Genomic DNA, 13,772 nt, shown 5'->3' on the forward strand with positions numbered 1-13,772 from the left:
CACTCCATCTCTCCCCAGCCTCACTCCCTCCCTCTCTCTGCTCCATTGTTGCTTTCCCCCTCTCTCCTTCTCTCTCTGCTTGTCAGAGTGGCAGTGCGTCTCTGGGTGGAGGGTTTTTCTTTGTGAGTGCTGGCAGCCGGGCCTTCGCCGGGGTAATGAGGACGGATGCCCACGCGTGGGTAGAGCAGCCTGCTTTGTAGCATCTCACCAGCAACAATACCAAGGTTTCTGAGAAGCAGGCGAGCCAAGACACCGCCCGCATGGCAGATAGATACCCGGGCCAAGAAAGCGACAGTTTGAGGCGAGACAGTTTGTCTCTGAATTAGGCCCTAATGAGTTCACTTCTTCTGTTTCCCCGCCAGGGTTTGTAAAAGGGAAGGTGCGCCATTGAGTCTGTCATGGAAACAAGTTGCGCCATCTGACAACAATGCAGCAAAACTGGCATATCGGTCATTTATTATGCCGCCTCGCCATATTCACACATAATATTCACTAATAAAAAAATTCAGCGTCCTGTACCTGTAGTACAATGTTGACGGCGCCCAGGTGATAAGCAGATGCAGCGGCTACACAATAACAAACACTTTCTCCATCTGCGAAAGTAATATGAATGGATTAAGGTCGTCTTCAGTCGCTCAATAAATCCGATTTATTTATTTATTTATTTGCGCACTACCAGTTACTTGGGATAGAATTTCATGAACAATTCTTGTTGGGTAGACAGAATAGCAGTTAATAAGAAAAGAATTAAAATTCCAGCAGTTTCAAGCTGAGTCGAAATGAGACTGGATGACCAACAATTTTCTAACTGACCCAGATCTTAAATTTAATTTCCAGGATAACTGTGATAAGATTTGAATAAGGGGTCCAAGGGAGACGTCATCCTCCATAACGAAAAAGAGAGAAATCCCCCTTGACAAAACTGTAATCCCCTTTCACATTCCCTTTGGATTGTTGTAGTTATGTGATATTACCTAACATGTTTATTATAAATGTTTTAATTCCACCTATATTTTCCATATAATTATATCAAGATATACACACAGAGATGCCTTTGGACCAAGCTGTTGTTTGAGCCCACCATCCATTTATTCATCATTGTGGATTAATATTATATTTAGAACCTCAGGTGGTTCAGTGTCAAACTACACTATCATTTGAACATAACATATTTTTCAAAACTCAGTTCACACAGCTTCGCTGTTGTAGGGTGAGCAAATAGTTGTGTGAATAATCAAATTTACATGTTACCCTTGCCCAAAATGTAATTGATGAGCCAAGTCTTAAGCATATGAAATATTATACCAAGCATATCAAGTATTATACCACAATGTAACTAAGCATTGTGCAGGCTTCAAATCATACTGAATTTTTGAGTAATCTCAAAAAAGAGCAGATTTTTAGTTTTTTGGCACTGCATGACCTGTTGAGGCTGTTTACACATGTTTGCATCAGCTTGCGTTTTCCATGATTTGGATCATGGTCAGATTTCAGTTGACCACATGAAAAACCCGAGTGTAAACACACCCAGGACACATCATGATTGGATAAAGTCTGAAATCTTGAATACATTAAAAACATATCAATGAAATGCGGTTTCTATATCCTCATAGAGTTACAGAAATGGAAATGAGTCTACCGAGTGCTGATTACCAGGTGAGAAGATAAACAGGGCAACGCAAAATGGAGGTCTTTGTGGTAGGCTGAACTAAGTTTGAAAGAAAAATAAATAAATGTCTAGGCCTAATATAAAATGATTTAGTTGAGAATGTTGTCCATCCGTGGGCCAACAGTGGCCTGCTGTCCTCTGGCTGTAATAATTCAAGAAATAAACAGCCTCAATGTTATCTATAAAATGGATAAAATTATCTTGCACAGAGAACAGCAGGTACTGGTAGGGGGCATTCCAGTTGGACAAATGTCAACATTTAGCTTCAGTCTTCCCGCTACTTGAAAAATCTTGCTATGTGAAAATCCCACCTGCTGTTCGAATTCAAACCGACCTCAAGCTTTCAAAATAGAAGATGTGCAAACGTAGCTGTGGATCCCAGTTAACAAAATTTGCCACATCTTTCAGTTTGTTCCGGCCGATATACAGCTGGGCCCTCGGCCCAAAACCGACTACACACTATGAAGTGAGTAGATAATGGTGTGGCCCAAATCTGGCCCAGCTACAGTTCTGGTCCACAGTATTCACGACCACAAATACAGACACGAGGCAAAACCGTATGAAGTTGTCTGGTATTTGGCCCTGTTCTGGCCCGGGTGCCTAACATCTGGTAGCCCGCACTCCCGTTGGTAAGATAGAATCGGCCCAATATTGTCTGCTGTCTGGGATGTGAGTTCAGGAAAACCAGCCGGTGAGGAACAAAGCGCGCCACAACTTTGCACTTTAAAGAGACGCAGCCGCTGAGGCGGCGGTCACAGACGTTCCGCTGGGTGTGCGAAGGCGGCTTCGTGGCCGGCGTGCTGGCAGGCAGCATGAGTTTTAGAGAGGAGAGAGGGGCTTCGCCATGAGGGGCACGCAGGAGGAGCCCGCATTCAAATGTTCGTGAGTGGCGTGCGATGAGCTCACCTTCCTCACTCTCCTCCTTCTCTCTCTCTCTCTCTCTCTCTCTCTCTCTCGCTCTCTCTCTCTCTCGCTCTCGCTCTGTTCCTCCTCTGCGCCTCTCGCCACCCCTGCTTCCCGCTGAAGGGGCTTTTCGCCATCCGAGGGCGAGCGGCGCTCACACGCTCCGAACAGGAGATTTCAAAAGAGTCAAAATACAGAAAGAGAGAAATTGGCGCGTGGTGTCGGAGAGCTCCCCTCGCGCGCGCCTCGCGACCCTTTTTTGTCGCTGTGTTTAGATTTTTTAAGCGAGCGGAGAGACGCTGGAGGAATGTAGGACCGTTGGTCGAGCGGAGAGGACACCAGCATGGAGAAACGGAAAGGTGAGGGTGTCTCCTCTGATTGGCGGGATTAAGAGGGAAGGTATGGGTTTCAGTGTGACTGTCGAGAACAGCGAGCGTTATCCGAAAATAACAGACAGATATTCAGTGAGCGTTTCTCTGCTGTCAGGCGAGACTCGTGAAGTTGTCTGACAGGAACAGAAGCACTCAGGCTGAAGACTGGTCGCCCTCACGGCGTGTCCTTCATGATTTGTCATCGGCTGTTTTTGTTCGAAGTAGCTGAAGAATTCCGAGTGCAAGTCTCAACGAGGCTGGACCTTCATATGGCAGATTTGTTTACGTTCTTTTCTTCTGTAATCACACGACAGTGGACGCACGCGAAGACGTACTGCTCGTGTTTGTTTCTCTTTACGAAGTGGTGGTCTGTCAGGTGAGATATCGTTCAAGAGCGTAACGTGCTTTGTGCTGTCTGATAACGGGTCGTGCTGGGTGTTTAATACTCTGTGATGCTCATCTCTGAAATCTCACAGCCGCCGCAACTTGACCGTGTAGTTCAGTCAGACAGACAAGCTGCAGGGCTCACGATAACGTCTGCGCGAGTCTGAGAAACACGCGCAGCCCTGATCACTCCTCCTGGCTTTGTGTGAGGTTTTGATTATGTCAGTAAACACTCCCAGATGTGAAGTTTACTTACAACATCTTGATTGCAATCAAAGTTTGAATCTCTAGTGGTCTAATTACACATGACGCCCCAAACAGATAATCAACATTTGGGCAGATTCTTAGTCCTTTACGTCAAGCAAGGAATTTCTGGTATCTCCAAATTATATGGACGCCTGAAATATCACATATTGTTGCTGGTTCTGTCCTTGCAAATTAGAAAAATGTGTGGTAGAAGCGGTTTGCTGCTAACCCTGCGCTGTTCTTTTTATCGCTGTGTGGGTTTTATGCCATTTGGGGGCACTTGTTTTATCTGCTTTCTGTCTGTAGCCCACATTTCAGAGTCCATGCATGTGGTCATCAAGCATGGTAATGGTTAGGCACTCTCGCTCTCCCACTGGCATCATCTGGCAGCCTTCAACTATCAGGAACGCTCTCATCTTTCCCTTATCACTCATTCGCTTCCCTCACGCTCTCTCCCTCACTGCCGCTCTGACTGTCATCTTTGCTGCGTTCGATTGGAGGTGTGTGAGAGATGGCACCCATTTGCTGCGTTACCCTTCCTCGCTTCTCTGGCCTAATGGTCCATGTCTCAAAGGCCCACTCCATCATCACTAATTGACAATGAGTTTAGGCTGGCCTAACTTGAGGCTCTCTCACGTCGCCTTAACTCATTGCTAGCTAGGATTTTATTGCAGGTTTTTCTTTTAGGGGAGGTTGCTTTTAAAAGAACGAGGTGAGAAGTACCTTAAATCTTGAGGTTGTTTGTATAAGCCGATTGTGTATCCTGTAATCTTATTGCACAGCGTTCCTTGTTTTCTAAGCTTGGGCCTACAGAATGCCATTTTAAGTCTATAAGCAATGGCCTTGAACAAAAGCAGCAGGCAAAGGCCAAGCTTTGATATAGATTATATAGAATTCATTGTGCAGTTAATTCCCCATGTAGTTCTAATTAATTAAAGCAAAATTGGCTAGGCTTCATATTCTCCCACTCTCTTTTTTGTCTCCTGATTGAATGAATGTATAGAACGTTGGCATTTCTTATTGTAATGGAAATGTACATCACTTCCACAATTATACTAATTCTGAATCTTATAGAATGAGATTCCCTTCAACTACAGAACAAAAACATACTTCATTAGAATATTAATATTCACAAGTTCATTTTCTCAATCTGACTTGTAAGCCCACTGCTTTCTTTGTCGCTTTCTTGCTTTCAACATCTTGCATCAAACACTTTGTTCTTTTCCTTTTGAATGCTCCTTCTGCAACAATAGTGTATGTCAAGAGTATTGAGAAAAAAAAGAAAACAGTTCCTTTTGCTTTTGTACTTGTTTATTGCGATTCTTCATAGTAGACATACATTTTACACTACTGTGTGTAATGTTCATGTCTGTAACACACATTGTTATTGTTTGTCTATGTGATGAGTCTTTTATTTTCCAGTATTACATTTTACAAGTGTGGCTTTGTTATTGTGTGTTAATGCGTGTGTGTGTGTGTGTGTGTGTGTCTGTGCGTGCTCCCTAGCTGAACAGGGGTTGCATCACTCTCTGCCCTACTACTCTGTAGGGGGAGCTATGCTGAACAACAGTGCACTGACTTCTCCTCGGGGTCAGATGATGCAAAGCCCCACTGTGTTTGCCTCAGTGCAGCGTTGGTGAGCCCCCGCTAGGCTCAGGTCCAGGTCCATGCTGCGTGTCAGCCGTCACAGCCCCCACACAGGCTCACCCTGCCCACCGGCCCGCTCCACACTAATGACCAGAGACAGGCTCTCCCCAGGGCCCTTCACACTGCCCCTGGACACTGACACACACAGCTGTCACGCGTGTCAGCCCTGACTGACATCTGCCTCCCAGCTCCAGCTCCTAAACAGGCCCAAGCTCCGCTAGATTAGACAGAGCTGATTTTAATAATTCATTGTTTCGACAGGTTTGTTTGGGTCTGGGGGTTGTAGTTCTCATTATTTGTTTGTGTGTGCTTCCGTACATTGTCTTTATACGAAAACCAGAGAAAAACCTGACTAACGTACAAATACCAACAAAATGGCTCTGACTTTGTAAAGATAAATTTTTTGCAATTGTTATTACATGCATTATAGTGGAAAAGACCACCGGACAACATTTTTCAGGTGGTAATTTTAGGGAGATTACAGTTGAGATCATCTGTTTGAATAAAGAGGTTGATGGAAAAAAGTGAAAAAAGACCACTAAACTGGATTTAAGAAAATATCTAAAAGATACAGAAAAAATTAGAGTTCTAACAGCCATGCAGAAACTCGTAGCCCACCCAACATGTCAGCATCAGATAGGCAGCGCTTAAAGCTTTCGTCTTTGAGAGACAGGAGAATTTCAAGCTACTCTGTTGCTTTGGTCCTGAAAAAATTCACAGGTGTTCCAATCTTTCCACTGTGAGAAGACAACATTATGGTTCTGAAAGGATTTGTAGCTGTCAAGAAGCAGTTACAGAGAGAAGGAAATACATAAAAAAGAAAACAAAGAAGTTGCTGAACTGAATGTGTTTCGGATTACTTGGTTTTTGAAAAGCAGAACTTTAGAAGTGTGGATGAGTATCTCAGCAGATTCTTTTTGAAAAAATGAAAACCATCATAAAGGCAAAGGGTGAACACACTAAATACCGAAAATGATGTTGATAATAATTGATATCATCAGTATATTTAGGCTTTGGTGTAATGCTGAAAAATGAATAACTTGCACGTAATGTTTATTTTGACTGGATTTTAAATTAAGGGTGGTCACTGACTTTTGCACAGTTCTCTATATATGGTGAATTCATGTGTGAAGGGATAGCTGAGCTGCCACCTGTACCTCCAGACTGCTGGCCACAATGCTAGTGGACACAGTGTGATTCTTCAGGTTTATAGTTCCTATTATAAATAAACACTACAGCAGTGTACTGTATTTTCAGAAAGAGCTAAATTAACGACTACGCTGGGTCGCTGATAATCACTTCCTCCGAGGCCACTGACTCATAAATTCATTATGGCTGAGTCCTCCTATAGAAAAAAAAAAACTCGGGGCAATGTGGTGTGTCTGTGACCAAATCTAGTGCACCCACTTCAAAGGCCCCAGTTAAATTTAGTAATCCCCACTTTGGATTTGGAGTGCCTCTCTGTCTGTAATACACAGAAAAATAAACCGCTCTAGAGAAAACTATGTGTTCCTGTTAGTATCAGAGACAATGAGAGAAGAGAGACTAATATCTCATTCAGTTGTGCCAGTGATTTTGCAGCGAGAATCCACACAAAAGTGAAAAAAAAACAAATGGTGAAATTAGATTGGAGGAATTGAGTGTTGTTATGCAAGCGATGCGTTCTCATTGGCTCATAGATGAAACCCACTCCTATTTGCTTTGATCCTGGTGAGGCTGAGGAGTTCTTATACATCCAGATTGGAGGAGGCGTATGGATCATGGGAGAATGCAAAAAAAGGAAGAGGAGGGATGTTACTTTTGAGAAAAAGAAATGTGATGAAGGAGGGGTGAGAAAAAAGTAGGTCACTTTTGTTTCTTTTTTGACACCAGATAAAAATAGTGTCTCTTGCGTGTATCAGACTTCAAAAGGCAGTGGCTAGAGCGAGAAGTAATTCATACACTCAAGCATATTAAGAGCCAACAGCTGATGACAGTAGACGTAAGTGGTGCTTTGTGCAACGGAGAGCAGACTCAGCACTTTATAAGGAGCCATTCTTTTCAAAGTGGAACTCTGCAGATTGACCGATAAGTCATGATATTGGTTTTGGTCTTAAGCAAAGATGAATTAAGTCAGAAGAAAAGAAGGCTTTGAACAGTGGTGAAGCTAACAGCCTGATATCATGGCTGAGAAGACAATGCATTTTGTAGTTATCCAAGACTTGATTCCATTGTCCAAAATCTAATGTAATCCTGTCCAGTATAATAACCATTCCAAAAGTATCTATGAAAAGGGTCCTGGTGACTCAGTGGCTTGCAGTGTTGTAGCCTTATGGCCCAAAACTGTTGCACTTTTCCCACAAAAAAGTGAGTTTCTCTTGCAGTGAACTAGCCTTGGGGCCTTTAAACCAGGAGGTCAACTCTTTTTGACACAGATGTCATATCACATTATGGCCCACCGCCATGTCATATTGGAGCATATCATGTCAGTTGTAGAAGCCCAACTGAAAAAAAGCATGTGGAAGCTACCCAAGGCCAGTATAGTCTCTGAGAGTACAAAACATTAGCTTACTATTTCTGCATGAAGGAAAAGCAAATAGTTGTTTGTTTAAATCATATTGTTTGGTTTATGACAGCATATCTCTTTAGAGTGCTTTTGAAAGTCTGCGTTTGATCATGAGAGTCAAGGGGTAGCCAAATAGACAAAAATTGTGTGAGCTCTTTTAACTGGAACCAACAAACCGAAGTCCCCGCACATTTCACAGAGTCATAGATCCTTGAAATGGCTGAAGGAATAAAGCCCATTTTGTGGCGCAGATAGGTTATGGACCAAAGCCCACATGTTCACAGGGGCAATGTTTCCACACAAATGGCTCAGTTATTTTAACGCAACATATACACTATTATCACCCAGGGAGTGGGAATGGGGCTGGAGATGGTGTGGAGAGAGCAGACACGGGGCATTTAGGAGTGGGAACGTGTCCCTCAGGAGTACGTTGAAGACCCTGGTGGGAACTCTACTGTCAGCAAACGGGAGCTGTGTTAAGAGCCTGTTAGCTGTAGAGAAGAAACGGGTCTGAATGTGGAAAGAGTTGGGAGGGGGTTGGGGCGTTGGGGGGGGGGGTGGGGGGGGGGGGGATTGGGTGGACACAGATGGGATGAGGCAGACGGAGGGATGAAAAGGTAGCTCCTGCACCTGTTCTCTGCCAGCAATTTTCAGGGTGGTGCCGGCTCTCTCTCTTTGGCACTTGACATCAATTATGCGTTAGGTGTGGATTGATTTGTGGTTTGGTTGTCAATCAGTATCAAGCAAGCATCGTTTATTTGATAAGTGGTTGCGACCATGGTGGAACATGTGCTTAGTTGATGACTATCGATTACATTAAAAATGCTGTGCCAGTGCCCTTTTAGCATAATAGATTTCATTTGTTTGAGTGAAGGCCTTATAAAGCAAACCAGCATGAAGTAGAACTCTGTGAAGCTTAGTTAATGTCATACAAGAAATTTTTAGACAGAATTTTTAACAAAACTGTGGGACTGAGCTAATAAAATGAAACATTCCACGCATTAGTTGACTTGGCATGTGATAGTCAGGTATATTTCTTTCTGAAAAGTGGATTGAAATTGATATAAGTTGTTGTCAGTGGTGTGATAATGCAATTAGCTCTGACTAATTCCCTGGCTCATGCCTGTCTTGATTTCAGAATCATGCCAGAGTGTCTCTGCCAGAGCACCCCCCATTAACACCCCTCTCTTTTCACTCCCTCTCTCTCTGTCCCGGTGGTCCTCTTCTCCTTTGCTTGTTATTTTGGCGGACACTGACATGATAAATCTTTGCAAATGTCACAGACCAAACTCGTGTGTATACACAGCCGCAGCAGGACACCAGAAGAGTGGAGAAAGAGAGGCGGACACTGGTCAAGCAGGCGGGTGGGAGGTGAGGGAAAAAAAAAAAAAACAAATTGGTGGGAAGTGGTAAGCACGAGGAGGTGGAAACAGGTGAAAACATAGGGAGATATGATAGGTGATAGTTGAGGAGTGAGAAAGAAGAGAGGTGGACTTTAAAGCAGGGAGTGGGGGTGAGGACTGGGACGCTGCTCTTTGTCTGTGGTAAAGCAGGGAGTGTAGCACGGCCACTTGAGAGGATCGGTCCTGCAAGAGAGTTAAGCAGCCAGCCTGCTGCTCTGTGCCAAACGCCAACACATTGGGCGCTTGCTCACACGCACACGCACACACACACACACACACACACACACACACACACACACACACACACACACACACACACACACACACACACAACCATGCTTCAGCTTTAACCCCTGTAACTCTAAAGACCTATTTGTTTTCTATCCCTTCTAACTACATTATAGTTACAAAATAACTTTATAATAGTATAGTAGTATTTATTTTGTAGTTGCTGAATAATCTGCCCTAAAATTAATACATAAATAGTAATTCTAGGGATAAACTGCAAGGTAGGGTAGGGTGATATGATATTAAACAATATTTTCCACTATTTCCACTATTTTCCATATAATATCTCGATTAGGTAAGTGGGTGATTGAATAATATTTTATCAATCAGTCCATTTTCATATCAGTTCATCAGAAACAGAGCAAATGCAGTTATTTGTTTAGCACCAATTAGCAAATTAAAAAGTAAAAAATTATTAAAATATGAAATAAATGAAATATATAGCCTTTTAAATCATATTTGCAAAAAACAAAATGCATTTTAGAAATGGCAAAAGTGTAGTTAATCAGTGCGAATAGCGCAGTAACAAAAAACATTTTGTGTTGAATAACATCAAGTCCGATATTGCCAACCATAGAGAAACAACCCAGTTGTCAGTCGTGTTAGTCATGCACAGTCTGGATGCAGAACAGCAGTGAGCATACAGCACACGCATGATGGTTTATGAAAAGATAAGTTTTAACTAGAGATTTGCAATGATATCAGAATGATATAACTACTGGCAGATAATAAAAAGAAATCACGGTATCTGCTTTGATTCTATCAACAGCAACACACCATAAAAATATTACTGTTATTATTGTTTCATCTGAAAAGTTTACATCTAAAAATCTTTCTGTTTTTTGATAGGTAAATGCTATCTATCTGCCAACTATATATAGCACATACACCTGCAGGATGTTATATTTTTCAGTCAGCAAGTTGCAGCTGGTGTTTTGAATATTTAACATTAATAACATCAACAGTATGTTAAAATTCATATCATAGAACAGTATAATTACGGTATACAGTTGGACCTTTCACACATACTGCAAAGTGGCAGGATCATGTTGGGGTCATATGGGTGATCAAAACGAGGACTTTCCTCACAGTGGTCTTTTGGCCACCTGTTGCAGGTGTATGTCTTTGTAAGGTGGTCTGTGTTAATGTCCCGTAAAAGAGAAAGAATAAGTTGAGTGAGAAATTGTGCTTGTTGTGGCGTGATTTGTCACTCCTCTTTCCATCTGACCACGTCTGGACATGTTTTTATCTCCGATCTGTTCATCTTTATCTCCCATCTCTACATCTTTCTGCTTGAAGGGAAGCTTGATGGTGGCCAGTAAAAGTGACGGTTGTTTTTTCCTCTCTCCGCACTCGGCTGAAAGCAGACGTGAAATCAAAATCTCATTACATCTGGAGTGAGAGTGTGTCTGTGTGTATGTGAGGGGGGTTTGTGTGTGTGTGTGTGTGTGTGTGTGTGTGTGTGTGTGTGTGTGTGTATGTGTGTGTGTGTCTCATCCACAGCGGGGCTGCACAGAGGCGGCAGAGTAGCCGGTGAGAGCAGGCTCGATAGGCTTGATTAAATTAGCAGCAGTGTTCACACTGCCTAAGAGCACTTTGTTGTGGTCAGAGTGAAAGCCAGAGGGCCCTGATGACACCATTCCATCACACCGGAACAGTCATCAAGAGTTTTGCAAACACGCGTGTATGCAGGGCCGAGGTTCTGTATAATCAGCTGCTGTGATGTTTTTGTTCCTCAGCTGACACTTAATATTGACTGGATATGTTCACATGTGAAATTGAATTAATAATATTAATTCAATAATTGAATTAAATTATTTTTCCAGATTTTATTAGCATCATGGATAAATGATTGACTGCAAGGTCGGCCACGGCCTCCATCTAGCCACATCTAATTATAGCGAAAAACATTTTAAAACAGACTTGAGGGTGATAAAAAAGATGTGGACACACACAGGCCTGTAACATATGTCAGATGGTCAAACTCAAGTAAAAGCTTTCTTCTCTTTTTTTTAGCCACTAATAAAGGATGGTACATCATGATTAATTTAAAAAGCGGCATAGCACATCAAAGCTGACCTCCTTTCAGCCCAGTGCCATCAAAGAGCAAGGTTATCTAGAAGAGTGAAAGAGTCTCTTCTTGTTTCTCTCTTCAATAAAGTATTTTGACGTTAAGCTCCTTCTTTTCTAAAGCTGTGCCTCTTTCTATCCAGCCAGGGTCTCTCTTTTTCCATTGATGTCTTTTTGTTTGTGTCTTGCTTTCATTGTGCTCCAGCAGAGGCTTCAAGTTTGAAAACGTGAAGAATAATTGCTGCAGATAGACAGGCCTTTAGCGACAGGCCTTTAATGGGTGCAGGTTTTAAAAAAAAAAAATTATTATTGTAGACTGTGTCTGAGTATGTATCTGCATGTTCTGCATACTAAATGTGCTTGTGGTGAAGGAATGCTGTTGTAGTTTCATACTGTTGTCACAGGATTTCATTTGACATACACTTGGAACCATCATCGCCACCAAGTAAAACGCTTTGCCCACTTTGTATGTATGTGTGTGTGTGTGTGTGTGTGTGTGTGTGTGCGTGTTTGTTTGTTCCTCAGGTCGCCCCCTCCCTCCCACGCCGTCGTCCAGCCTGCTCCCCCCCACCCCTCCTCCCCCATCTGGCCCTCACAACCCTGCTGCCCCGTCCATCAGGGAGTGCCAGATGCCCCTGCTGGACAGCGGCTCCTCCCACACCATGCTGGACCCCCCTCCTGATGACGAGTTTTCCCCCAACTCTTACCTGCTCCGTGCACAGCCCCCAACTGCTGGTAAGAGCCTACACTTAGTCACTACCCATGACCTACTACATTCACCTCACCTCTCTCCATCCCGCACAACTCCACAAGGGACTCCATTTCAGGCTCTAAATCATACACAGCTTCTATATACTTGCTGTTGATCCATTGTGCCTGTATTCCAGCATAAATATAATGGATTTTAATAGTCTTGATGTTTGATAAGGAGGAACACTTATTTTATAGACTGAAATATAATCCCAATTGCTAGTATTTTCATTGATGTTTAATATATTGAGCATTAACCACCTTTTTATTGGAAAAACTGTATTGCAGGAATTATTTAACTGATAAACATATACAGTATTTTCAACTTTTTTTTCTGTACTTTGTCCCCCTTTATTGTGGTGCAAGGGTGGAATTTTGAGTGTAAGCTAATAATTATAATAGCATTAGTGAGACCTAAGTCAAGGACATATCAAGGCATACAGTAGGGTCCAAAAGTCTGAGGCCATTGTTGAAAATGCTACTATTTTACATTCTTTTCTAAGTTAAAACAAAATATATTATCTCTATACCAATTTCAGTGACAAAATGTAGACTTTTAATGGCAAATTAAGGTAAATTTCAGAATGTCAGTATTTGTTATGTCCACATTTTGCTTTAATGATAGCATGCACTTGAGCTGGCATGGACAAGTTTGTGTAACACTGTCCCTTCTTGACCATTGTTACTGAATTGCACTGTTCTGACCAACACTTTTCAAATCTATTAGCCAGGTCAGTCTGGCCTTGTTCCTCATTTGGCATTTCGCAGCTATAGGCTGCATACCTGGGACTTTGTGTTGATTATGCCACATTTGTCACATACAAAGTGGTTTTCCCTGCCCTGTAAGATTTCTGCTTTACTGATAGCCCTGTAAAATGATGTTTACACATTAAGTTTACACATTTTCAGAAAAATATCTTAAGTTTATTCCCTCTAAAGGATCATACAAAGTATGTAATTTTACTGACGGTTTTCAAATTTTTAACTACGAAGAAATATTTTATAGTTTGCACATAACTGTATGCATTTTAACATTGTATAATCTATCACACACACACACACACACACACACACACACACACATATATATATATATATATATATATATATAGCATCTCGGAGTGTTGCTGCTTTACTTTAATGTTCATTAGGATATAAAAGGTGATTGTGGAACTCTCTTTGTGTAATCTATGAGAGGCGTGAGAACTGGCTTTTGCTCAGTGGGAGGAAGGTGGGAAAGGGAAGGGATTTAAAACGATCACATTGTTGCCACACTAAGACATGCTGTGTGCTCTCTGAGCTTTGCTTGTTTCCCCTGCTGCTTCACTACACCTGCACCAATAATCTTTAACATAAGCATTATACTACTTTTTAAAGCCTTTTTCATTGTTTGCTGCTAATGCAATTAAAGTATTTATACAGATTTAACCATTCTCCTACTTACTTATTCTTAAATCATTATAGTTTCAAGTGATTCCTGCCTACATGTAGTCCTT

The 13,772-nt window shown here is 42.1% G+C and overlaps 1 protein-coding gene across 9 annotated transcripts in view; it reads left to right on the forward strand.

The window, feature by feature from the left end:
- si:ch211-12m10.1 (teneurin-2) overlaps nucleotides 1-13,772 on the forward strand; it is a 365,065-nt gene that overhangs the window by 247,439 nt on the left and 103,854 nt on the right. For 4 of the 9 annotated variants that reach the window (XM_037545813.1, XM_037545814.1, XM_037545816.1 and 1 more), the window contains one exon: nucleotides 12,052-12,261. The exons of 2 other annotated variants lie outside the window; for them this stretch is intronic. In XM_037545813.1, the coding sequence (XP_037401710.1) occupies nucleotides 12,052-12,261 (210 nt within the window). Of the gene's footprint in view, nucleotides 1-2,457; nucleotides 2,932-3,082; nucleotides 3,320-12,051; nucleotides 12,262-13,772 lie in introns of those variants that run through there. 3 more of the 9 variants (XM_017720308.2, XM_037545819.1, XM_017720309.2) reach the window with 3 other exon arrangements.

The sequence above is a fragment of the Pygocentrus nattereri genome, chromosome 16, assembly GCF_015220715.1.
Source record: "Pygocentrus nattereri isolate fPygNat1 chromosome 16, fPygNat1.pri, whole genome shotgun sequence".
NCBI classification, from domain to species: Eukaryota; Metazoa; Chordata; class Actinopteri; order Characiformes; family Serrasalmidae; genus Pygocentrus; species Pygocentrus nattereri.